Below are 27,059 nucleotides of genomic sequence, written 5' to 3' on the forward strand. Positions count from 1 at the left end.
CTTTTATTTTTACCTTGTAACTATTTTCTCTAGCTTTAGTGAAATGATGATCTTCTTTTAAGGTTTTAAATTGAGCATCCAAACTAACATACTGATCAGTTATAGTTGCCAATTGTTCAGACAGATTTTCACACTTAGTACAAGGGAGTTTAGTACTTACCTCGGTGAGCTGGTCTTTCACATCTGCCATGTAAGCTTCATTTTGAGCTTCTGCCATGTAAGCTTCACTTTCGCCAGTCACTTTCTCAGTATCTGCAGTTTCGATGTTCGCCAAATTGGCCTGTTCGAACACTTCTTCAACATGCAGATTCCAGTTATACTCCCCATCCCGTCTGGAAATCATGGCTCTATTCTCGTTACCACCCCCACTCTGTTGTGTAGACCTGTTCTGACTACGTTCAACACGTTCATTTGTGCACTCCTTCGCAAAATGGCCATTCTGTTGACAGTTGTAGCACCTGACCTTCGATTTATCGAACCCTGGTCTTTCACCAACAAACTTCCTACCTGTCTTCTTCATAAACCTCTTAACCCTTCTCACAATCATCGCCATCTGCCACTGCAGATCCATCTCTTCCAGATCATCAACATCGATCTGATCATAGTCTTCATCCAGTGTTGCTGGATCAACAATCTTACCTTGAATGTAATTTTCATATGAAGCGATGAAAGATGCATAGAGAGCAAACTGCTGTTCAGCAGATTTAACACTCATGGGCATCTTCGAGTAGTTGTTGTTCGAAACACTTGGGGTAAAACTACTCTTGGTTGCTTGAGGGTTAGAAGCATTTGATCCTCCAGCTACAAAGCACACATCACCATTCATGTTGAGAGATACATGACCTTCATGTGTTGAGTTAGCGCCCGACTCTCCCTTTGAGTAGTAAGCAGACGAATCAGACTTCGAACTTGAACTTGTATTAACCTTTGCACCATACATTCTTGGATCTTGAACCTGATCAGTAGGTGTCTCTTTTCGAACCATGTTTAGTTCAAAAGTTCGTAGCTTGTTAACTGCTATTTCAAGTTCATAGTCGGCAAAGTCTTTGTCTTCTCTCATCAACACAGTGTATGTAGGTTCCCAGCCGGATCTACACGAGATATCGCGTTCTACGTAGGTGCGGAATCCCTACGTAAGACGTTACGAATATAAAAAACAATACGAGCTAACACACGATACGATAACCAAACACACGTTGTATTCCAACCTTAAACACGTGACTATGATCACTGAATACTAAACTCTCTGACTCGAATACACGAATAAACTCTCTATATCATTGATAAGCCGTAAACAAATAGCTTATATAGACACGACAACTTCGCCTGGTATGTTCAGGCGAAGTTGTCCCTAACTTCGCTTGTCTAACAAGTTCGCCCATATAAGCGAACTTGTTAGCAACTTCGCTTACATACAAAACTCAAATCTAACTAACACGATTACAGACACTCGACACTGAACTACTGACATCATGCACCAACAGACTCCCCCTTGGCAGTAGCTTCATCTCTTTAGCTTCAAACACGTGTCTAGTAATCTTCTATCTTCAAGCATGCACTCCTTCTCGAACACAAACCGATACTATTCTCTGATATTTCCTCGCTTCGTCTTTCCAAGCAGGAATATAGAATATCTTCTTTTCATTCAACACCTGCAAATCAGCTTGCGATAAGTTTACCAAGTGCATCGGATCATAAACTCTTAGCACCTCTTGTTCATCCTCGTCTTCCATCACTGCCTCAGCTGTCTCACAATCTACATACCACCACTTCAGGTCTTTAAGCACATCCTTGGGCATTAACTTCATCGGTACTTCTTTCAAACACCGGATCGGTTTATACTTCATAATCATCCAAGGCTTTCCGTCAGCTCTCAAACCTCTATCCTTGTCTTCAATAAGTTTTCCCTTTTGTGGTTTCAACAGCTCAAATTTCTTCTCTTTTATACTCTCTTTCCACACAATCTTCCCAATGACTCTAGCCATATTATCGTCACTTCTGTTTATTAATCCCAATCTGGCTAAGTCTTTCACTTCACATTCTGGCAGTGTGTTCAACGATCTCAACATCCTTCTAAAGTACTGAACACCGTCATACCTTTTAATCACGAAGAGCCTCAACTGCTCATCATATATCCAGCATATAATCCCTTTCTTCGCTTCAACATAGCCTTTAATGTTGTAACTCTTCTTAAACATTGTAGGGACCGCCGGTTTCTTCGTTTTGACGAACCACTGAGCATAGCCTTCTTTCCATCTATGCTGCTCTTCCCATTCAGACTCATCACTTGCCATCTCTTTACTCATATCTGCTTTCTCAACATCTGGAATGTCATGCTCAATATTTTCCTCAACTATCTCTCCCTCTTCTATCTCATTATCAATCACAATCTCTTCACCAATCTTCTCTATCACATCACTCGGTAGTACATCATCATCACCAACCAAACCATCATCCATCTCCTCTACGTCTACCACCACCACATCATCACCACCAGCTGCAGTTGTCGACTCCCCCTGAGTTGTGGAAGTTCCAAGAGCTTGATCAGTTCTTGGCAACTCACCACCTGCATCTTTCGATGCATTGGGATCATCGTCTCTATCATTTCGTCTCTTGGTCCTCAACTCATCGCCTTTACAGCTCGTCTCCCCCTGAGATGCCAAGAACTCCTTGAAAGCATCTATGATTTTTCCATGTTGTACCAGCAGGGATGACTGCATCTGATTCTCTGCAACTAGGCGCTGAATAGCCTGGGTCTGGATAAGATTAATCCTTGACTGCTCTGCCACGACCCGTTCAAGTGCTGCTATTCGTTCAGAGTCTGATAGGGTTGCATCGAAATCGAACCTCATATGTGATATATCTTGAGTGTACTGAGGAGGGATTTTCGACGTCACCGGGACCTCAGAAGTAGAAATAGACGTAACCGCAGGTGGTATCGTCACTGATAACCCTGCAGTGGCCACAACAGTCGACTCGATAAATTGTGCCACGACCTCCGATGGAGTAACGGTCGGAGGCGGCAATGAAACGATCTCAGGAGTCGAAAGTTGGAAAGTAATGGATGGGAGGCCAAATGTAGATGAGGTAGCCACCACGGGAACAACCGTAGCGCTTGCCCTTGTAACCTGTAGTGATGAGGGAACCATTGTCATACCGGATAGTGCTGGTGGAGTGAAACGTACCACCCTAGAGCTCTCACCGGCTCCCGATCCTGCACCTATCCGTTCCCTTCTTGACCTCCGGATCAACTGTTGTACCTCTTTCTCATAATCTGACTCGCTGTCATCATCTGTTCTCTTTCTTTTCCCATGTAGTCTTTCTCGAGTTACCATAATCCTTCTTGCCTCTGCCACTTCATCATCAGAATCAGAACCAGCCACCGTAGCAGCTGTCCTAGTAACATTCACACCCGAAGCACGTTCAACCGGGACCTGTACGTTCTCTTCTGGATCCACCCGATCCATATCAACGAAGCCTTGACCACCAAATTCTGCATCAAGGTCCACGTTCTCCTCCAGTGACACAACAAGTGCAGCAGGTATAACTTGAGGTGCTCCTGCCTGTTGTGGTGCCGGGTCCCTAAACTCGTCCCCTCGAGCAGGTACATACCCCGGGTTAATCAAGTACCCAAAAAGTGGAGTATGCCGAGGACGGAGCTCAGGTTTGCTCCTCGCACTGGAGGATCTACATTGGGCGAAGATCCGTTTGTTCACACTCTCAACGTATCGGATCGGACGGCGCTGAGGAAGCGTTGGAGCAACATGATTCAAGATCATTTGTAGGAATCTTGGATACATGATGAATCGCTCACGTGCCATCGCTCTTCTTTGACGATCAATCTCATAAAAGACCATCTAACTAAAGCTGAATCGCTTGTTGTAAGTCAGAGCAGTCATCGCTGACTGCATGGTCGCGCCCATGCCATCAGTACCCGCCTTTCTCTCTGACATGCAAACGATCATAACATGCATGAGAAAGCGCCACTGGTCAAGTAAAAATCCTTTCCTCCTCTGCGTATCCCCCAAGGGACCAGAGTATCCCATCTCAAAAACGCTCCATCACGGAAAGGAGCTACAAACTCTGTCGGGTCATCCCTTGTCTCATTCCCAAATCGTAAAGCCGCCCGGATTTGTTCAGAAGAGAACTGAACAATCTGATTGTTGACTGTTGCGCGCATCACCGGGGGCTCGACTCTACAATCGAATTCCACGGTCTGCCAAAAATCCTCAATATTGGGCAAGGATATTGCCAGAGTTGTTGTAATCGCGTGGAATATCCGCGAGCGTAACAGAAATGTGATGATTTCGCGGAAATCATCAACTCCGCTCGCCTCCGGGTCTAATGTTATGTACATGTTGTGACCGGGAAGAACTGTCTCTGGTGATCACCTCCGTCATCACCGCCTGCACCACCTGCTCCAGCAACAGCAGCCATATCTGCAACAAACAGGTTAAGTTAGATAAACGTCAAAGCGAATCACAAGTTCGCCTGTTACCATGAGCGAAGTTGTGATCAATTCTGTATAGGCGAAGTTAAAGGTGGGGCGAAGTTGGGAAACAACTTCGCTTCAACTTGAACTTCGTCTGTTAACTGTTAAGTAAAATGGTCCAGGCGAAGTTAATGATAACTTCGCCTAACAACAACATCGCCTCATAAACTGTTTCAAAATATATAATCAGGCGAAGTTAGACCTCAGGTGAAGTTACGGATAACTTCGCCTAAACTGTAACTTCGCCGAATTCGAATCGGCAACATATAGGTTAATGAAACGACGTGTAGATGATGATTTTGGAGATCGAGGACTCCGTAACACATGATTTTATGAAGTTTTAGACGTTCAAGTAGTTTACTATCACGTAATAACAAGTTTGAAATCGGGTGTTTAAGGTTTCGAAAGACGAGGTCGATAATCGAGTCGAAACGACCGATGATCAACCTCAAAAACATTGATTATACGATACTATAAACCCTACACACCTTTAATCAACTTTGAACAGAGAAAGAATGAACACAGAAGATTCGATTGAGAACTTCGCTTAGGGTTACGGAGAGAATAAGTTCGCTGGATTGAAAAATAATGAACAGTCTGACCTTTAAAACTTCTTTATATAGGGTCAAAATTTTACAGGCGAAGTTATGGATAACTTCGCCTATTGCAGGCGAAGTTAAGAATAAGTTCGCCAGTATATTAAACTTTTCAAAACAAACCCCTATAATTTGAACAATTTGCAATTAAGTTTTAAAACATCCTTTAAAGCGTTAAATGATACGATCAAGACCAAGTAACCAGGTATAAAATCAAACAATTTCAAAAGTAACAAAAATTTGAAAAATTAAAGTACACGGGATCAAATTTCAGTCTCGACAGGGACTACCATGTTTTAGAAAAGATCCGAACAGGAATCATACTAATTACGTGACTGTCACATAGATCCGTGTTCAGCTGTATTATGACTTAAAGAAACAGGTTGCAAGCAGGTAATATACTTAAAATGGTTTTCATTGTTTCTGTGATACGAGTTAGGTTCAATTAAGCTCAAAACTTAAGTGGGCAACAACTCAGAGATTATGATGCCTCCTATCTATTCTCAAAGCGTATTTGGCTTTCCCCAAGTCACCCCGAATTGACCTCGACCCGTAGTGTCTGATTAAGTAACAATTACTCTTCGATCTTAGACTCTGCTTCCCGTTCACCTTCTTGCGTCTTGATTGATAATCATTAACATTATGAACTCTAAATTTTTTTTTTATTTTTAACATGTATATACACAACTTCACGTAGAAAACAACTGCAAGTCCCGAATCTGGATCACTGCAGCGTCTTGACACGCTATCTTCATGGGAATCAGAATACTCACGGGCTCGTGTATGACTGGGTAATCGCTTTTCTGCCTATCATTCGGAAAGATATGTATGAAGACATGCACAACTCTTAAGGAGTTTCCACGTAAAATCGAGTAGATTTAGTTAGTATCACTTCTACTTTTACGCACCATAAAAAGCTACCATGACATACAATGACTGTTCTAAAGTCTTTTAGGCCTAATAATTTCACTAGTTAAGCACACAGAATTAGTATATCTATCACTTTCCAAGGTTGGATCAATTTTCTATTAAACATAGTAAAGGTACTTCTTACGAAGTAGTAGACTTGAAAAATAATTTCATCTCCCTAAAAAAGAAAAAAAAATTTAACTTCAATTGCCCCGACCAAATCAAAGTCTTCAGGGAAACGGCTATCCCGAAGATCCAATGGATCAGCTGGACCGACCACATACTAGTATGTGTCCTTCTAACTAAGTATGATCGACTAATTTTCAGCGAAAGAATGAAAACACATCATAAACCGCCCCGGTCACTTTCAGTCATCTGGTTAATGGCTATCCTCATATTCTACAAGTAGAAATGAGGACCAAACATATCCGAAAACATGTCCTTCAAACTGAGGCAACCGACATAATTCTAAGCGATAGTGACGTTTTTTTTTTTTTTTTAATTCAAACACAAACATATGACATGGTTACTCGGGATTGATTATCCCATTTAGCTCAACAAGGTTTTGAAATCTAGTTTTGTCAAACGCTTTCGTGAACAAGTCAGCATATTATCTAACGTGTCAACCTTTTCGAGCACAATCAGTTTCTTCTCAGCACAATCCCGTATAAAATGATGACGAATGTCAATATGTTTAGTTTTACAGTGCTTTACGGGATTGTTAGTTACTGAGATAGCAGTAGTGTTATCAATGCAAATAGGAGTAAGTGAGAAATTCAGACCATAATCGCTCAACTGTTGTTGAATCCAAAGAACCTGGGAGCAGCAGTTGGATGCTGCCATGTATTCTGCTTCACAGGTTGAAATTGCGACTGAGGTCTGCTTCTTGCATTGCCACGACACTAGTTTGCCACCAAGAAACTGACTTCCACCAGTTGTAGACTTCCGACTCTGATTGCACTCTCCATAATCAGAATCTGTGTAAGCGACTAGCTCCAAGTCTCCTCCTCTCGAGTACCACAACCCCAGCTTCGGCTTGCCTTTGAGATACCGCAGTATCCTCTTCGCACCCTTCAAATGAGATTCTTTTGGGTTTGCCTGAAAGCGTGCACAAAGACAAACAGCAAACATTATATCAGGCCTAGAAGCAGTTAAGTACATTAAAGAACCTATAATTGCCCGATATTGGGTTGGGTCCACGTCTGCATCGTTGTCTGAATCAGCACCTAATTTGTGATTGACGCAGACTGGAGTATCATATGGAGTGCTGTCCTCCATCTTGAAGCGTTTGAGAACATCATGTACATACTTCGTCTGATGAATGAACATCCCGTCTTTCTTCTGATCAACCTGCAATCCTAAAAAGAAAGTTAGTTCACCCATAGCACTCATTTCAAATCTCTTCTTCATGATGGCCTCAAACTCCTGACACATGGAGACTTTTGATGCAGCAAAAATAATGTCGTCCACGTAGACTTGCACCAGCAGAAAGTCGCTATCTGCCACCAAGAAACTGACATCCACCAGTTATAGACTTCCGACTCTGATTGCACCCTCCATAATCAGAATCTGTGTAAGCGACTAGCTCCAAGTCTCCTCCTCTCGGGTACCACAACCCCAGCTTCGGCTTGCCTTTGAGATACCGCAGTATCCTCTTCGCACCCTTCAAATGAGATTCTTTTGGGTTTGCCTGAAAGCGTGCACAAAGACAAACAGCAAACATTATATCAGGCCTAGAAGCAGTTAAGTACATTAAAGAACCTATAATTGCCCGATATTGGGTTGGGTCCACGTCTGCATCGTTGTCTGAATCAGCACCCAATTTGTGATTGACGCAGACTGGAGTATCATATGGAGTGCTGTTCTCCATCTTGAAGCGTTTGAGAACATCATGTACATACTTCGTCTGATGAATGAACATCCCGTCTTTCTTCTGATCAACCTGCAATCCTAAAAAGAAAGTTAGTTCACCCATAGCACTCATTTCAAATCTCTTCTTCATGATGGCCTCAAACTCCTGACACATGGAGACTTTTGATGGAGCAAAAATAATGTCGTCCACGTAGACTTGCACCAGCAGAAAGTCGCTACCCTTTCTCTTGAAGAACAATGAGCTATCAATCTTACCTCTTTCAAACTCATTCTCAAGCAAGTAATCTGATAAGGTTGAATACCAGGCACGAGGTGCCTGATGTAGTCCATACAGCGCTTACTTAGCTTGTACACGTAATCGGGAAAGTCAGGGTCAGGAAAACCCGGAGGTTGCTCAACATACACAACCTCGTCGACTTTACCGTTTAGGAACGCACTCTTCACATCCAACTTAAAAACCTTCATCTCCTTATGAGCAGCAAATGCTAAAAACAGCCGAATGGCTTCCAATCTTGCCACAGGAGCAAACACCTCATTGTAATCAATCCCCTCTTGTTGATTAAAGCCTTTAACAACCAGCCTCGCCTTGTTTCTGATAACAATCCCTTTCTCATCTTTCTTACATTTGAAGACCCATTTCGTGCCTATCGCATGCACATTCCTTGGTTTTGCAACCAAGTTCCATACCTCCATTTTCTTAAACTGAGCTAACTCTTCTTGCATGGCTTCAACCCACGAGCTGTCCTTAAGAGCCATTTGATAGTTCTTTGGTTCAATCTGGCTGATAAAGCAGGTGTACAAGCACTTGTTGATTATGCCTGATTCTTTAATGCTTGTGTAAACACAGGTGTGCTCATTCAAGCTTTGTCTTGTTTGTACACCGGCGGACAGATCACCTATCACGTTCTCCAAAGGATGATCTTTGTGAATTCTCGTAGTCGGAACCGAACTGACATCCAGATTATCTTCCAAGTTCGAAGATAGCTCATCAATGGGTGATTGATGTTGAGAGTGAAACGGATTGATGAATTTCTCTTCAGTAGAGGCAGCAGGGGTATTGACAGCATTTGACGAGGAAGACTGACATTCATCATATTGTGGTCGTTGCACCAAAGTGTCTTCCTCATCGCATATCATCTTCGTAGCAATTCTTTCCTCAATTTCTGCAAAATCCAGATAAGGTATGTTAAAAGATTTAAAATGTCTATCATAGTCGAAAACCCCAGCGGGTCCCGAGCTTGGTTTTGGTGATTTGTAACTTGTGATATCAGTGTTACACACCACCTCCACCTTGCTGTTCGATGTATTAAAGACCCGTCTGTTGGGAGTCCCAACAACGTATCCGACTAAGATTCTTTCGTCGGCTACTTCACCAAATTTAGAATTGGTCTTTAATATCGAACATGGGGACCCGAATGGTTCAAGACCACTCAAGTTGGGCTTTCTCCCATGCATAAGTTCATAACAGGTTTTATTTAATCTTTTAACAGTTAACACTCTATTAAGGATATAACAGGCTGTTGCAACAGCTTCAGCCCAGAACACCACGGGAAGTTTCGAATCAGCCAGCATGGTTCTGGCTCTTTCAATTAAAGTTCTCTTCTTCCTCTCAGCCACTCCATTTTGTTGCGGAGTATACGGTGCGCTGTATTGGTGTTCTATCCCCTTCTGTAAGCAGAAGATCTCCATCTCATAGTTCTTGAACTCAGTTCCATTGTCACTCCTGATAAATTTAACCCGTTTCCCCTTGATATTCTCAACCTTGGTAATCAAATTCTTTACCATATGCACTGTTTCATCCTTTGACTTCAGGAAATATACCCAGGAATATCGAGAGAAATCATCAGTGATCACCAAGCAGTAAGATGTTCCTCCTAGACTTCTTATATTCACGGGACCGAAGAGATCCATGTGAAGTAATTCTAGGGTACTGACAATTGAATTGACCTTCTTGGTATGATGGGATTTCTTGTGTTGCTTTCCCTTTTTGCATGATAAGCATTTGTCTTCAAAGTTGAAATTCTTCAAGGGAACACCCAGCACAAGCCCATTTTTGACAAGGTAGTTCATTTTCCGAAGATGAATGTGCCCCATTCTCCTATGCCACAACTCGGACTCCGATTCAGTTGCTTTTGACAGAAGACACGATTCTTCTGTGGCCATCTCAGTAGACCTCATGTCCATGATATACGTATTCTCACTCTTGGAGCCTTCATAACAATCCAGTCCTCTGGTATATTAAAACCAGGATACAACACAATCGCTTCATTTTTTGTAAAATGTACGGTGTAGTCTTTGTCACAAATCTGCGAAACACTCAGCAGATTGTGCTTCAGTTCTTCAACAAAATTTACTTTCTCCAAAGTCATCTTTCCATTTGACACCGTCCCTATTCCTGTAATCCTTCCACCGCTCTCTCCTGCGAAACTCACTCTTCCTCCTTGAACAGGTTTCAAGTCGTGTAACAACTTCTTGTTACCCGTCATGTGCCGGGAACAGCCGCTATCCATAACCCATTGATTGTTGGCAGCCCTATTCAACTGTTCCTGCACGATTAAAGCAGATGATTAAAATCTGGGGACCCAAGACCGATTGGTCTTGGGTCGATACATTCCGTACCTTGGCTGTCCAAAGTTAGTATCATAATAATTTCTGTGAGTCCTAACAGGACACCTTCTTGTGGATTGACTATGAGGCCATCCAAACCTTCGTGAATTAAAAGAATTATTACTTAAGGTTTGGTTGTTAGCAGTGAAAAACTGAGATCTATTTCTTTGAAAACCTGGATTAGTCCATTTTCTGAAATTTGATGGGTTTTCATTTTTACCATTATATTGATTAACGTTAGTTCTTTTCTCAGATTTTGAAGTCCTTACACCTCTGAATTTCTGCTTCAGAGGGCAATCAGCAACAAGGTGTCCTAATTGATTACATCTGAAACAACTCCTGTGTCCAACTTTCTTATCAAAAGTTGTCTTAGATGTTGAGGCTGTATTACTACCCGTTTGTCTCACATATGGTGGGACATACGGGTTTAGTGGAGACTTCTTTTCAGGTGTTTTATTTTTCTCTCCACTTTTTGGTAGCACTTCCTCTTGTTTTGTCTCACTCGACTCAGAAGACTTGTCTGAGTTAGATGAGACTAGACTCGGAGCAGAAATCTTAACACTTGCAACAGGCTTACTAACTTCTGGTTCTTTAATAGTAACTTGAACTGGAACTGTCTGACCATAGTCAACATCAACAGATTTCTGATTACTAGGGTCATAAGTGTAATTATGATTGAAAGGTGGTGGAACTTCATGATAACCAATTCCTCCCCTTTTTGGGGAACCTTGATCACTAACGAGGTGATCAAGTATAGCGGAGGAATTTCTGAATTGCTCAAGTTTCCTGTTAAGTTCCACCACTTTTACCTGGTGATCAGCTATCTGTTTTTCCCTTTCAGCTATTAGTTTGGTTTTCTCTTCTAGAACTTCATAGCTAAGATCAATCACTTGAATTTTTTCAACAAGCTTTGCTTTAAGACTTTTAATATCCTTCTCACTAGCTTTAATTTTTACTTTGTAACTATTTTCTCTAGCTTTAGTGAAATGATGATCTTCTTTTAAAGTTTTAAATTGCGCATCCAAACTAACAAACTGATCAGTTATAGTTGTCAGTTGTTCAGACAGATGTTCACACTTAGTACAAGGGAGTTCGGTACTTACCTCGGAGAGCTGGTCTGCCACATCTGCCATGTAAGCTTCATTTTCGCCAGTTCCCTTCTCACTATCTGCAGTTTCGATTATTGCCAAATTGGCCTGTTCAAATACTTCTTCAACATGCAGATTCCAGTTGTACTCCTCGTTCTGTCTGGAAATCATGGCTCTATAGTCATTACCACTACCACTCTGCTGTGTAGATCTGTTTTGACTGCGTTCTACACGTTCATTTTTGCACTCTTTTGCAAAGTGGCCATTCTGCTGACAGTTGTAACAGCGTACCTTCGACTTATCAAACCCTGGCCTCTCACCGACAAACTTCCTGCCAGTCTTCTTCATGAACCTCTTAACCCTTCTGACAATCATAGCCATCCGCCACTGCAGATCCATCTCCTCCAGATCATCAGCATCGATCTGATCATGGTCTTCATCCAAAATTGCAGGATCAACAATCTTACCCTGAATGTAGTTCTCATACGAAGCAATAAAAGATGCATAGAGAGCAAACTGCTGTTCAGCAGATTTAACACTCATGGGCATCTTAGAGTAGTTGTTGTTTGACATACTTGGGGAAAAACTACTCTTGGTCGCTTGAGGTTGAGAAGCATTTGATCCTCCAGCTACAAAGCACACATCACCGTTCATGTTGAGAGATACATGTCCTTCGTGTGTTGAGTTAGCGCCTGACTCTCCCTTAGAGTAATAAGCAGATGATTCAGTTTTCGAACTTGATCTAGAGTTAACCTTTGCACCATACATACCCGGATCTTGAACCTGATCGGTAGGTGTCTCCTTTCGTACCATGTTCAGTTCAAACGTTCTTAGCTTGTTAACTGCTGTCTCCAGGTCATAGTCAGCAAAGTCTTTGTCTTCTCTCATCAACACAGTATACATCTCCCATTTCGGTGGGAGAGCATCAAGAAGTTTCTCAACAATCTCATCTTCTTTGTAAACAATTGAATAGTTGCTGAGTTCATTCATCAGATGATAATATCTAGTAATGATATCATCAAGTGATTCATTCTTCAGATACTTGAAGACCGAGAATTGGGTTTTTAGAAGTTTAATCTTCGATGCACGAATTCCCACATTGCCCTCAAACCGGTTCTCAAGTGCTTCCCAAAGCTCTCTAGCAGTTTTATACTTTCAGAAGGTGTGAAGTATCTCTTGTGGAAGAGCCATTGTAATTGCTGCATGAGCTTTGCTTTCGGCCTCATACATTTTCTTCTCCTCTTCTTCCATCTCTTTGTATTTCTTGATCTGATCACGACCCTCATACTCAGCAGTAGGTGGAATGTAACCATCTTGTATGCACACCCACAACTTAGCATCTTGATACTTGACATATTGTTCAAAACGATTTTTCCACGCTACATAATCAGTTTTCTTAAGCATCTTAGGTGCCTTTGTAGCCGAACCCGCTTCTACTTCCATCTTTACCAGTTCAGTAATGTATATCGAAGACATCTTTCTCAAAACTCAAAGAAATCCGAAAATCAAAAAATTTATTTTCAAACAGCACTGTAGGCGAAGTTGTGGATAACTTCGCTTAAAACTTAACTTCGCGTGAATTTGTAACTTCGCTCACTTTCTTAAATTCGCCGGATTGGCGAAGTTGAGAATAACTTCGCTTAAGTTGAGCGAACTTGGGAGGTAGGCGAAGTTGTGGGTAACTTCGCTTGAGGTAAGCGAACTTGAAGAGGTAGGCGAAGTTGTGGATAACTTCGCTTAACCTTATATCTTCGCCGAAACCCTACTAACAGTGACGGCAACTTCGCCTGATGAACACGGACTTTCTGCAGATTAGATTTCTGGGTTTTTCGAGGTTTGTGAAGGTGTTATGGGTTGTTTATGATTGTAGGAGGTGAGTATAGCACAAAAACTCAGAAAACTCGTCCCGCGAATAGTCGAACGGAACGATTTCTACACCCGCGTGATAATCCCGAACCACACAATCGAGCAAATGCTCTGATACCAATTGTAGGTTCCCAGCCGGATCTACACGAGATATCGCGTTCTACGTAGGTGCGGAATCCCTACGTAAGACGTTACGAGTATAGAAAACAATACGAGCTAACACACGATACGATAACCAAACACACGTTGTATTCCAACCTTAAACACGTGATACTATGATCACTGAATACAAAACTCTCTGACTCGAATACACGAATAAACTCTCTATATCATTGATAAGCCGTAAACAAATAGCTTATATAGACACGACAACTTCACCTGGTATGTTCAGGCGAAGTTGTCCCTAACTTCGCTTGTCTAACAAGTTCGCCCATATAAGCGAACTTGTTAGCAACTTCGCTTACATACAAAACTCAAATCTAACTAACACGATTACAGACACTCGACACTGAACTACTGACATCATGCACCAACAGTGTACATCTCCCATTTCGGTGGGAGAGCATCAAGAAGCTTTTCAACAATTTCATCTTCTTTGTAAGCAATTGAATAATTGCCGAGTTCGGTCATCAGATGATAATATCTAGTGATGATATCATCAAGTGATTCATTCTTCAAATACTTGAAGACCGAGAACTGGGTTTTGAGAAGTTTAATCTTTGAAGCACGAATTCCCACATTACCCTCAAAACGGTTTTCAAGTGCTTCCCAAAGCTCTCTAGCAGTTTTATACTTTCTGAAGGTGTGTAGAATCTCTTGTGGAAGAGCCATTGTAATCGCTGCATGAGCCTTGCTTTCGGCCTCATACATTTTCTTTTCTTCTTCTTCCATCTCTTTGTATTTCTTAATCTGATCACGACCCTCATACTCAGCAGTTGGTGGAATGTAACCATCTTGTATGCACACCCACATCTTAGCATCTTGGTACTTGACATATTGTTCAAAACGATCTTTCCAAGCTACATAATCGGTTTTCTTAAGCATCTCCGGTGCTTTTGTAGCCGAACCCGCTTCCACTTCCATCTTTACCAGTTCCGTAATGTTTATTGAAGACATCTTTCACGAAACACAAAGAAACCCGAAAAGTAAAAATTTTTATTTTAAACAGTACTGTAGGCGAAGTTGTGGATAACTTCGCTTAAGTTCAGAACTTCGCTGATTCTGAACTTCGCTTCCTTGTTAAATTCGCCTGATGCGGCGAAGTTGTAGATAACTTCGCTTAAGGTAAGCGAATTTGTGAAGAAGGCGAAGTTGTGGGTAACTTCGCTTGAGATAAGCGAACTTGAGAAGGTAGGCGAAATTGTGGATAACTTCGCTTAACCTTATATCTTTGCCGAAACCCTACAAACAGTGACGGCAACTTCGCCTGATGAACACGATGAATATGCAGGTTTGATTTCTAGATTTTACGAGGTTTGTGAAGGTGTTATGGGTTGTTTATGATTGTAGGAGGTGAGTAGGACACAAAAACTCAGAAAAACTCGTCCCGCGAATAGTCGAACGGAACGATTTCTACACCCGCATGATAATTCCGAACCACACAATCGAGCAAAAGCTCTGATACCAATTGTAGGTTCCCAGCCGGATCTACACGAGATATCTCGTTCTACATAGGTGCGGAATCCCTACGTAAGACGTTACGAGCGTAGAAGACAATACGATTAAACACACGTTACAATAAACAAATACTCGTTATATTGCAACCTTAAACACGTGATATCAATCACGGATTACAGGACTCTCTGACTCGTAAACTAAAACTGATTGAATTCTTCTCAAACTCAAGCCGTAGCTTAAGTTATATATCACGACAACTTCGCCTGACATGTTCAGGCGAAGTTGTCACTAACTTCGCTTGTCTAACAAGTTCGCCTATATCAGCGAACTTGTTAGCAACTTCACTTATATACAAACTCAATTCCAAACGACTCGATTACAGACACTAGACACTGAACTACTGACATCATGTACCAACAGGGATCAGTATAAGGTTAGGTTGGCAACCTACAAACTGGAAGATGACGCACAAACTTGGTGGGAAGGATATAAACAAGTTAAAGGAGGAGATGTTTATGCTGCTAATCTTTCATGGGCCGAATTTCGCAACATCTTCTATGACAAATATTTTTCTACTGCTGATAAAGAAGCTTATATTAGGGAGTATGCTGTTATTCGTCAGGGAAACGATGAACCTGCTTCAGAATTCATTACCCGATTCTCAAGGTTGGCTAATATAGTTGGAGACGCCGCAGGGTCAACAGAAGCCCAAGCAGAAAAATGTAAATGGGCAGTTAGTGATCGAATTCGGAAGTCGATTATGTATATGAAATTCAAGGATATTACTGAAGTAGCTGATGCAATCAAAACTTTTGAGTTCGAAAGAAAAGAATTCTTATCTCGAACTGGCGAAAACAAAAAGAGAGACAGGGAAGGACAAATTAAGCAATCTACCGGTCAACCATCCACTACGGCACAACCCCAAGATCGCAAGGTACAAGCGAATAGAAACTCTGGAAATCAAACACGCCCTTGGCGGTCTAGACCACAGAACCAGAAACCCGTTCAAAACCAAATTCAGCTATACGCAGAACCTATCAGAGCTCTTCCAGTGAATCAGTATATAAACCCTAATCAGACTTTACATCCTCTTTGCAAAACTTGTGGTAAAAGACATCAAGGCATATGTCGCCAAGGTACAGGAGCATGCTTTAGATGTGGCGAAACTGGGCACATGATCAAGAATTGTCCTAATCAAGACACCAAAAAGAAAATCGAAGGAAATGTTGCACCACCCAACACTGGAGGAAGAGTTTTTACACTTTCTGCTACTGATGCTAAAAATGCCCCAGGTACGGTATCTGGCACTCTTCAGCTTGGTAAACGTAGTATCTATGTGCTCTTCGATACAGGAGCAACCCATTCTGTCGTATCTAACTCGTTTACTAAGTACCTTGCGATTAGGCCCACTCCATTAGATCATACTTTGACAATCTCTACTCCAATGAATGATTCATTCATAATCACCAGCGTATATAAAGATTGTCCAATTCGTGTTGAATCTATTATGTATAACGCGAACCTTTATCTGATGCATATGTCCGACTTCGATGTTATTCTTGGGATTGATTGGTTATCTCGACACCATGTTACAATAGATTGCTATTCTCGATGTGTTATTTTCGGTGATCTCCAGCGTCCAGATTTTATATATCACGGAACTCCACCCCGTAAATCTCTTAGGATTATTTCTGCTCTTAAAGCCCAAAAATTTCTATCACACGGTTGTGAAGGATTTCTAACATCCGTCAAATCTGATTCATATGAAGAACCAACCATAGATAGCCATCCGGTTGTCTGTGAATATGCAGATGTATTCCCAAAAGAACTACCTGGCCTTCCACAAGACCGTGAAGTAGAATTCACCATTAATCTTATTCCTGGCGCCGAACCTATTTCTAAAGCACCATATCGTATGGCACCCCTAGAACTGAAAGAACTTAAGGAACAACTACAAGATTTGTTGAATTTAGGATTCATCCGACCAAGTGTCTCACTGTAACGATTCCGACGAAATCAGATATACCCTAACCGGTAGACAATAGTTACATCATATTTAATGTCGGGTACATGGATTACCATAGTAATTATACGAGAATACATGGTTCACTGTATTGATTATACGTGAATATATAACTTATCGTATTGAACATGCGATTAATCGATCGATAGTTATTGAAACCGAACGAATCGAGGGTTCAATTATAGACGATATCTATAATATTTAGTGATTTTACGAAGCATTAATGCTTCGGGATAAGTAAAGTACGGCACATAAAAAGAATTTCGATTTAATGGTACGTCGGTGCGTTAAACGAAACCTTTAATACCAAACCGAGCAAGAGACGATCGATCAAGCCGAAAAAAATGCGCAATTATTAATAATATGATGTTTTAAGTTAATGAAAGTCATGGTTTAAGTTTTTTTTTAAAGTTTTTAAAGTGGTTTTATATAAATTTCATTTTTAAGCCGAAAACGACCGTTTTAGCCTCGTTTTAAGCTGAGTTAAACATTTAACCGAAAAACGAAATGAACCAGATTATCTAAAACATTATCCGGATTGCGAGAATCCAAACATGTGGCTATGAATGGAGAGGTGGGTCCCACCCCACCTCACCCTTAACACCGATCGGAATAAGGGAGGGGATAACCCCTTTCCTTATTATTTTTTTTTTACACCACATTCAACAATCTTCATTTCCTCTCAACATCATGACCTAAAAACCGAGTTTTGTAGCAAGAACAACGAGGTAAAAATCGAGTTATTTACGTTTCCATCTTCATTTCTTGAGTTTATTTGCAAGAAAATGAGGTTTCAAAGATGAAAACCGATTCTTGCATGATCAAGTGATGTATACGGGTTATACAAGGGATCTTGGTCCAAGAAAGGAGTTAAACGAATCAAAAACGAATTTTTACGGTTCAAACTTTAGTTTTGAAACAATAACCGAAACTATAGTGTAAGAGGCTTGATCGTGAGTGTAACTTGCTTGGTATTGTGGTATGTTGGTTGTAGGTTCTGTATTTAGTGGTAGATAAGGCGGAAAGACGAGTGTGTAGCTTGTAGTGGCGGAAAACAAAAGGTATATTTGGTTTATGTTCGGTTATGGATTTTTGGACAGATTGTGGATGGTTTAGATTTAGGTAATGAAATTTTACAGAGGTGTTAAATACATGAAAATATGAGTTCTGTGAATATTTGGTAATTTTTTGACAAATGATGAATATTTGGTGAATTTAATGCTCGGTTTTGGCTAAAAATGGTTAAAAATAGTTAAATGTCATGAAAAATTCTGGAAAATTTCAGATAAGCTCTTTATAACATTTAAAAGGCACACACAAAATTTTAGGTCAGTTGGAGAAGTCTAAGTAGGCTTTTCTGCTAAACGAGTTCAAGGGTTTTCTAGCTCGGTTTAAGTGAAAATGGCATGTAAAAAGAGATTTTTGTTCTGGAAAAATTACAGGGGACTATGTGGATGGCAGGGGTCATCCAGGAAAAATTTGGGATTTTTCTAAGGTCGTTTGGTATTTACGACATATTTAGTGTATAAATGGTGTTTAAAAATAAATAAATAAATTTTAAGTATAAAAATTAATTTTGGAAATATTTTTATAAATTTACCCACTGTCAAAATGTTATTTTTGCAAAATCTCAAGTTCCGAGGATGAACGGATATTTATTTGGAATAAAAGTGAACTTTTATAATATAAAACGCGTAAACCAGCAAAGTTCGGGTAGACGAGCTGACTGGTGTATAAAAACCCTAAAAAAATGAACTATTTTCATATAACTGAGTTAAACAAGTAAAAATAAATTATCCGAAAATAATTCGGATGATTTGGGTAATTTTAAACGATAAAACAGTTTCCGGTGCACTAAAGACGGAAACGGGTCCCGCGGCCAATCGGGGCGTCTAAACCGAGCTCTAATTTCACAACTTTAAATAAATTATCAGTCAACGACTATTTTCGGGTCGTGTGTGACCAAGCTCATTTTTGAAACGTAAAAACGGATAACCGTGCTAGGCACGCAAAACGGGGAAAACAAACTAATGGTAATTTGACTATTGAACTCTAAACGATATCACAATCTGAGTCCGGAGAAGTGTTTCTGGGTTAACATTGCCCCCGGAATGGGTACAGTACTGGGTTAACAGTGTCCCCAGATGTACCGGTCAACACGGTTAAAGTTATATTAATAGTGAGTGTATAGTAACGATCGTAGGGATCATATTACAGATTGGACGTGTTAACTGATAATGACTGTTGTTACCTGCTTGCATGTGCTAAGGTGAGTTTCGCGAGCCCCTTTTTCTGAATTGTTTTTAAATATTTTCTCGGGGCGGAAGCATGTTACTACTGAAATGTTTAAGTACATACTGAACGCATGGATTTGCGTGGATTTATATATTTTTTATTGTACGGGAATCGTACGGAAATGTACTAAGATGGTAATTGTCTGAGTTGCTAACATTCTAAGGCCCCGGAACACGAGTGATTAACTGAAAGCCGATAGAGTGTGGATAGTACTATTGGTCTGACAAACCCAACTGGTCCGGCATGGATTTGCTGATGTTTCCCAGCCAGTTGCACATGTCTATTTTGTTGTTATATATATTTTTGCTATGTAATGTTAGGCATAGCGGTTTGGGGCAGGTTCGTGGGCGGAGTATGCCACGGGGTTGTGTGTGGATAGTCAGAGGTTTCACTGGTGGGCTCAGCATAATTACATCGATAATATTATATTATGATATGGATTTATCATGGTTTACTCAAATTGTGAAACTCACCAACTATTCGTAGTTGACCCGTTTTCTCACCTGCTTTTCAGGTACAATTAAGATGAAGTGATTGCTTACGTGCTAAGTGCTTGATGTGTGTAAGATTTACGTGCGGGATGTTAGGATACATTATAATAAATAGAATTATGTATCGTATTGTATGATGTGTGTATCACCTAGACGGTAATGAAATATGAGATAATGTAATTTGAAGTATATTAATGTATTCAGTTTTCTTTATAAACAATGTGGTTGATATCAGAGGTGTCTGTTGCATCCCGTTTACGTTTCCGCTGCGGTTACGGGGTGTTACAGAAGTTGGTATCAGTGCCATTGGTTATAAAGAATTAGGATGTCTTTAAAAGATACCTAAAATATAACCAGTAGCTCGAGTATTATAGGATCTGAATATCAACTAATAATTTATAGTGACGAGATCTGGATGAACTTGGATGGACAAGTGAGTTATTATGGTCCGGAACATAATAACAGACTTGTCCGCACGAGGGAATTCAGGGGAAGTCACGGGGAACATTAATAGGTAAAAATGGCAACATATGTGTAAAGTATATAATATTATTTATGCGTGCTAATGTGTGTATATATATATATGTATATATCTTGTGGGTACATGTATTGAGAAATAGGACCCGGATAAGGAACCGGGGGATGAAATAATAAAAGTACTGAGGATGCTGAAAATTTCTAGAGTATCGGTTGATGATAAGTCTGACTTATCGGGCCATAGTTATGATAGTACCAAGTTAGATCTCCCGTTTGACATTAACCAGAAATATCTAGTAACCGTCACTCCCAACCAAAATTGATGAATCCCTTACCCTACCAACACCGGTACCGTATATTCTAATAACCCCCTATGTTCACCCGAACCGCCGACCCTCACGTACGGATAGACTTGTACCTGAACCCATTCTTATTCCATTAAGGTAAATAAATAAATAAAGAAATAAAATAAAAAAAATAATAATAATAATAAATTTGATAATAAATGAGCAGATAAAAATAATATATAGAAATATATATATATATATATATATATATATATATATATATGTATTTCTCACTCTCAAACATATGAGTCATACCACCTCCAGATCGAGAATAACCGATTTTAGCAAACCTAGAACGCCTGAGGACATTGACTGAGCAAGCGATAGAGTTTCCCATACTAGTAATTGATAATATTTGAAGGCAACATGGATTGCGCGATTACCTTGAACCTTGCAACTCCCTATGTTATCCTTACATCCGTTAGATGCCTATACCCATATATACTCGAGTAGAATGATTACCCGTACACAAAGAGGTGTTGGAATCATTATAGCATAGTTGGTTATTCGTTCGTAGGTGGTATACCGTGTATGCCGGATATACGAATAGACACGGATATTATAACTCCGTGGTACGTAATCGTTTGGTGCTCACGGTGAGCATGTATCGGTTATGCTGACATGCAGAAGGATATTGAAATCAAGCATATTAAACATTAATCCTTATTGAGAATGATCTATATGTCAGTTGGTGACAAGGGTTATGAAACATATTTAAACGTTAACCGACGTTAGGCTAAGTCCATGTGTTATTATATTTGTGGGACATATATATACTAGATACTGGTATGTGTAATATGTATGATAATATTTGGTGTGTATGTGTACCTGCTGTTATGATTGAGCTGGTAACGAGTTATACGGTGAGATTAGTATTGATTACTGCGCACGGGATGGGTACGGCAGAATGACATAAAAAGAGTAACTCCAATGATGGAGATTGATATGATTCAGTTGATTGCTCAAGGATAGCAGATGATGATACCGAATGTCGTATCACAGATCACTGCTAGTGTTGATGCAAATGTGACCGCAGAATTATAGATCGAGCAATCACATGAATATGAATATTTCAATTCTTAGTGGTATTACTAAGAGTGATAATGTCCCACCGAATACTATTATGACTACAAGTGTTAGTTATAAACTAAACATGAATAGTAGTCGTAATGAATTAGATCCGGTATGAAGGATATGTTTGTTGGTTGTGTTAAGGAAATTATTAATAGTTTACTGATGGTAAAGGGAGGTATAGATTAGCGAGTGGATAGAAAAGATCGAAATGGTTAAGGATATTGGTAAGAGTCTAGAACATTGTGTAGTGAAATATGCTACAGATATGTTGGTAGATTATGTTATATCGTGATGGAACACGATGGTACAAAATTATAGTTAGAAAATTATTACTCAGATGATATGGTCAGAATTTAAAATTCTTGTGCTAGAGCACTTTTATTCGAGTAATTAAGTTCAGAGATTGGAAACTGAGCTATGGAAGATAGAAATATTGTGTGCTGATCACTTAGAACATGCTAATCGTTTGAATGAATTATCATGTCTGGTAACATGGCTAATTACTCTTGAAACTAAGCGAAGTGAACGCTATATTGGGGACTAACTCCATCGATAAGGAGTATAGTCAATCCTGTAAAATATACAACCTTTGGAAGGGTTGCGTCACAAGCCAGCATTGATATATTTGACTCTATGGGAAGCGGACTGGAAGGACGTTAGGTGAGACGTCGAGTGTTAAAGAAGAGAAATGATAAAGGTATAGTGCAAGATAGACTTTTGAATAAGTAGGTACGTCCTACAACCCAGAATCATACTAAAGACTAGTTCTGGTGTGAAACATGAACCGCATGAAGGATCCTTCCCTAAATGTGGAAAATATGGTTATCGGCAGGAAGAAGAATGTCGAGTAATAGTAGGCCACAGGTGTGGTAAAGATGGACGTAATGCCCCAATTGTAGAACCAAATGAAGCCATGTGAACCGGAAACCCCAACCCATTCGTGTACAACCACTCCGAACCCAACAGCTTCAATAACAATCCATCCAAAGAAATCAAATTATGCCAAACAGTTGTGCTTGCTATGAATGTGGCAGTACAGAACGTTTCAAGAGAAATTGCCCAAGGTTGAACCAAGGTGTCGTTGGAAGACGAACCTCATGACAAGCATCAACCTCTGATCAAGCAAGGAGCCGTGATTTTGTGAGCAATTCGAATAAAGCAAGTCATGATCCAAAGGTGGTGTTAAGTGTGTTGTAGTTTTAAATCAATAGGCTTCGGTGATATTTTTACGGTCGCCGATAGAAGTTAGTTCCTGTTAACTTCCTACCATTTGGAAAGTTACCGATTAGTGGAACTACAGAACCCTATACTGTAGAATCGCTAACGGTAAATCCCTGATGGTTAACTAAATTGTTCGGAATTGTCCTATTATTCTGAACGATTAACCTTTCCTTATTGACCTACGACCAGTAAAGTTAAGAAGTTTTGACGTAATAGTTAACATGGATTGGCTAACTCAACATGAAGCTGAAATCAAATATGAAAAGAAGATGATTAGAAGCTCTCTTTCAGGCGATGAAGCGATTAGATACAGAGAAAAGTGTACGATTTAAAAGAAAACATATAGAAGATATCCCGGTGGTACGTGAATTTCCACAAGTTTTCCCAAAAGAACTTCCTGGATTACCACCAACCCGGCAGGTCGAATTCAGAATCGATTTAATGCCTCAAGCTGGCCCTGTTGCTAAGGCACCCTACTGACTTGCACCGTCCGAGATGCAAGAATTATCCAATCAGTTGCAAGAATTATTGGATAAGGTTTTATACGACCTAGTTAGTCACCATGGGGTGCACCAGTGTTATTTGGGGAAATGAAGGACGGAAGTGTTAGGATATGTATTAATTAGGGAGAATTGAATAAAGTGACGATCAAGAATAGGTATTCACCTCTTCGAAGTAAATGATTTATTTAACCAACTGCAAGGGGCGATTAATTTTTAGAAAATTGATCTTAGATATAGTTATCACCAAATGAAAAATCCAAGAGGAGGACGTTGCAACAACAGCGTTTCGGACTCGTTACGGCCATTATGAATTCTTATTTATGCCGTTCGGGCTAACAAATACGCCGGCAGTGTTCATGGACCTCATGAATCGAGTCTGTAAACCCTACCTCGACAAATTCGTCATCGTGTTTATTGACGATATTTTGATCTACTCGAAAAGTAAAGAAGAGCACGAGCAACACTTAAGAATAATTTTAGAGCTTCTGAATCAGGAGAAGTTGTATGCAAAATTCCCCAAGTGTAACTTCTGGTTACAAGAAGTGCAATTCCTCGGTCACGTTGTAAACCATCAAGGAATACACGTTGATCCGAGTAAGGTTGAAGCAATTAAGAATTGGCAAGCGCTTAAATCGCCAAAGGAAATCCGCCAATTCTTAGGCTTAACTGGATATTATCGTCGATTTATAGAGAACTTTTCCAGCATCGCCCAACCTCTAACTCTCCTGACTCAAAAGGATCGAAAATATGAATGGGGAGAAGAGCAGGAAACGGCGTTTCAAACGTTTAAAACAAAAATTGTGCCAAGCGCCGATTTTAAGTCTCCCCGATGGAGACGTTGGTTTTGTCGCGTATTGTGACGCATCGCGTAGAGGGTTAGGATGCGTGTTGACGCAAAATAATAAGGTTATAGCCTATGCTTCCCGACAGTTAAAAATACACGAGAAAAATTACACTACTCACGACTTAGAACTGGGAGCGGTTATCTTCGCACTTAAAATCTGGAAACATTATCTCTACGGTACGAAGTGCACCATCTTCACCGATCATAAAAGTTTGCAGCACATATTCGATCAGAAAGAACTGAATATGAGGCATCGAAGATGGGTCGAGTTGTGAAGCGATTATGACTGTGACATCCGTTATCACCCCGGCAAGGCTAGCGTCGTAGCCGATGCCTTGAGTAGGAAAGATCGGGTTAAGCCATTGCGAGTGCGAGCGCTGGGGATGATAGTCCAGTCGAACCTTTCGGACCTGATTCGAGTCGCTCAACGTGAGGCGTTGAAAGAGGAACAATTGGAAAAGGAGGGACTTTACGGCAATGAGAAGAATTTCGAACAGCGAGTGTATGAAATTCTCTATTTCAAAAATCGGGTTTGGATCCCGACCCTCCATGACCTTCGTGAATTAATCGTGGACGAAGCGCATAGATCGAAATATTTCATACATCCGGGATCGGATTAGACTATTGATGATACGAATATCTGAAAGGATTTTATTAATGGCCGAGTTTGGAGAAAGATATGGTTACGTATGTTGGTGAATATTTAAGTTATGCAAGAGATAAGGCTGCATACCGAAAACCCTAGGGAACGCCACAACGACAGAAAATTCGCCAATGATAGTGGAAATAAATTACAATGGATTTCGGGACGCAAATTCCCAAGATATATCAAAGGCATGATGTAAATTGGGTAATCGCGGATCGATTAACCAATCCTCGCATTTCATCCCAATCCATGACGATTACCACAATGAATCCTCGCCCAAATTCATGATGGTGAAATGGTATCTCGTCGTGGAGTACCATTTTCAATTATCTCAGATTGAAATAGTCATCCTACTTCCATTATTGGAAGAACGGGGAAGGAAGCATCGAGAGCTTGAAGCTTCCTATGGGTGAAGTAATTATCACCAATTTGTTAAATTGAAAATGGGCGTCAATCAAGCCATAAGATTTGAATTGATTCGAGAAACAACCAATCGGATCTATAATACTTAAGATAAGCTGAAAGCAACGCGAGATTGGCAAAGGATTTATGCCAACATTCAAAGGAAACCATTGTCACTGGAAAGAGGTGACAAGGCATTTTTAAGGCATCACCTTAGAGAGGTGATATGAGGTTTGGCAAAACCGAAAATAGCTCCTTAATATATTGGACCTCATGAGACTATCTCCATGATTGGTCATTTAGTTTATCGATGAAAGTACTCCAGGGGCTAAGTACTATACTTGATGTTTTGCCATGTATACGGATTGAAAAGTACCTAAGTGATGTGGCAACGAAAGTACTAGTAATGGAGGTACTCCTAGAAGACATACTTGATATCATAAATAATTCCGTAGAGATAGTAGACGGGAAAACTAAACAGTTTGGACATACCAAGCTTTATTGATTAAGATTAAGTGGAATTCACAGCGAGGACCAGATTATACCTGGTAACGCGAGGGTGAATTCTGAAGGGAAAACCCCCACCTTTCTCTCAGAAGGGGATAGTGGGCGTGTAAAATTTCGAGGACGAAATTTCTTAACGGGGGGAGAATGTAACGATTCCGACGAAACCAGATATACCCTAACCGGTAGACAATAGTTACATCATATTTAATGTCGGGTACATGGATTACCATAGTAATTATACGAGAATACATGGTTCACTGTATTGATTATACGTGAATATATAACTTATCGTATTGAACATGCGATTAATCGATCAATAGTTATTGAAACCCGAACGAATCGAGAGTTCAATTATAGACGATATCTATAATATTTAGTGATTTTACGAAGCATTAATGCTTCGGGATAAGTAAAGTACGGCACAGAAAAATAATTTCGATTTAATGGTACGTCGGTGCGTTAAACGAAACCTTTAATACCAAACCGAGCAAGAGACGATCGATCAAGCCGAAAAAGATGCGCAATTATTAATAATATGATGTTTTAAGTTAATGAAAGTCATGGTTTAAGTTTTTTTTTTAAAGTTTTTAAAGTGGTTTTATATAAATTTCATTTTTAAGCCGAAAACGACCGTTTTAGCCTCGTTTTAAGCTGAGTTAAACATTTAACCGAAAAACGAAATGAACCAGATTATCCAAAACATTATCCGGATTGGGAGAATCCAAACATGTGGCTAGGAATGGAGAGGTGGGTCCCACCCCACCTCACCCTTAACACCGATTAGCCTCGTTTTAAGCTGAGTTAAACATTTAACCGAAAAACGAAATGAACCAGATTATCCAAAACATTATCCGGATTGCGAGAATCCAAACATGTGGCTAGGAATGGAGAGGTGGGTCCCACCCCACCTCACCCTTAACACCGATCGGAATAAGGGAGGGGATAACCCCTTTCCTTATTATTTTTTTTTACACCACATTCAACAATCTTCATTTCCTCTCAACATCATGACCTAAAAACCGAGTTTTGTAGCAAGAACAACGAGGTAAAAATCGAGTTATTTACGTTTCCATCTTCATTTCTTGAGTTTATTTGCAAGAAAATGAGGTTTCAAAGATGAAAACCGATTCTTGCATGATCAAGTGATGTATACGGGTTATACAAGGGATCTTGGTCCAAGAA

At 40.2% G+C, this 27,059-nt stretch overlaps 1 protein-coding gene and 1 pseudogene across 2 annotated transcripts in view; one reads left to right on the forward strand and one right to left on the reverse strand.

The window, feature by feature from the left end:
* The window catches only part of LOC143593489 (uncharacterized), a 37,648-nt gene extending 20,599 nt beyond the window's left edge, over positions 1-17,049 (forward strand). The window contains exon 2 of the mRNA XM_077073106.1: positions 15,468-17,049. Coding sequence (XP_076929221.1) covers positions 15,468-17,049 — 1,582 coding nt within the window. The remainder of the gene's footprint in view (positions 1-15,467) is intronic.
* LOC143593491 (scarecrow-like protein 21 pseudogene) overlaps positions 1-27,059 on the reverse strand; it is an 80,552-nt pseudogene that overhangs the window by 36,509 nt on the left and 16,984 nt on the right. The gene's annotated exons all lie outside the window — the stretch shown is intronic.

Source organism: Bidens hawaiensis, unplaced genomic scaffold, assembly GCF_021521415.1.
Source record: "Bidens hawaiensis isolate Kalapana, Puna unplaced genomic scaffold, B.hawaiensis_p1.1 tig00042269_1, whole genome shotgun sequence".
Taxonomy (NCBI): Eukaryota; Viridiplantae; Streptophyta; class Magnoliopsida; order Asterales; family Asteraceae; genus Bidens; species Bidens hawaiensis.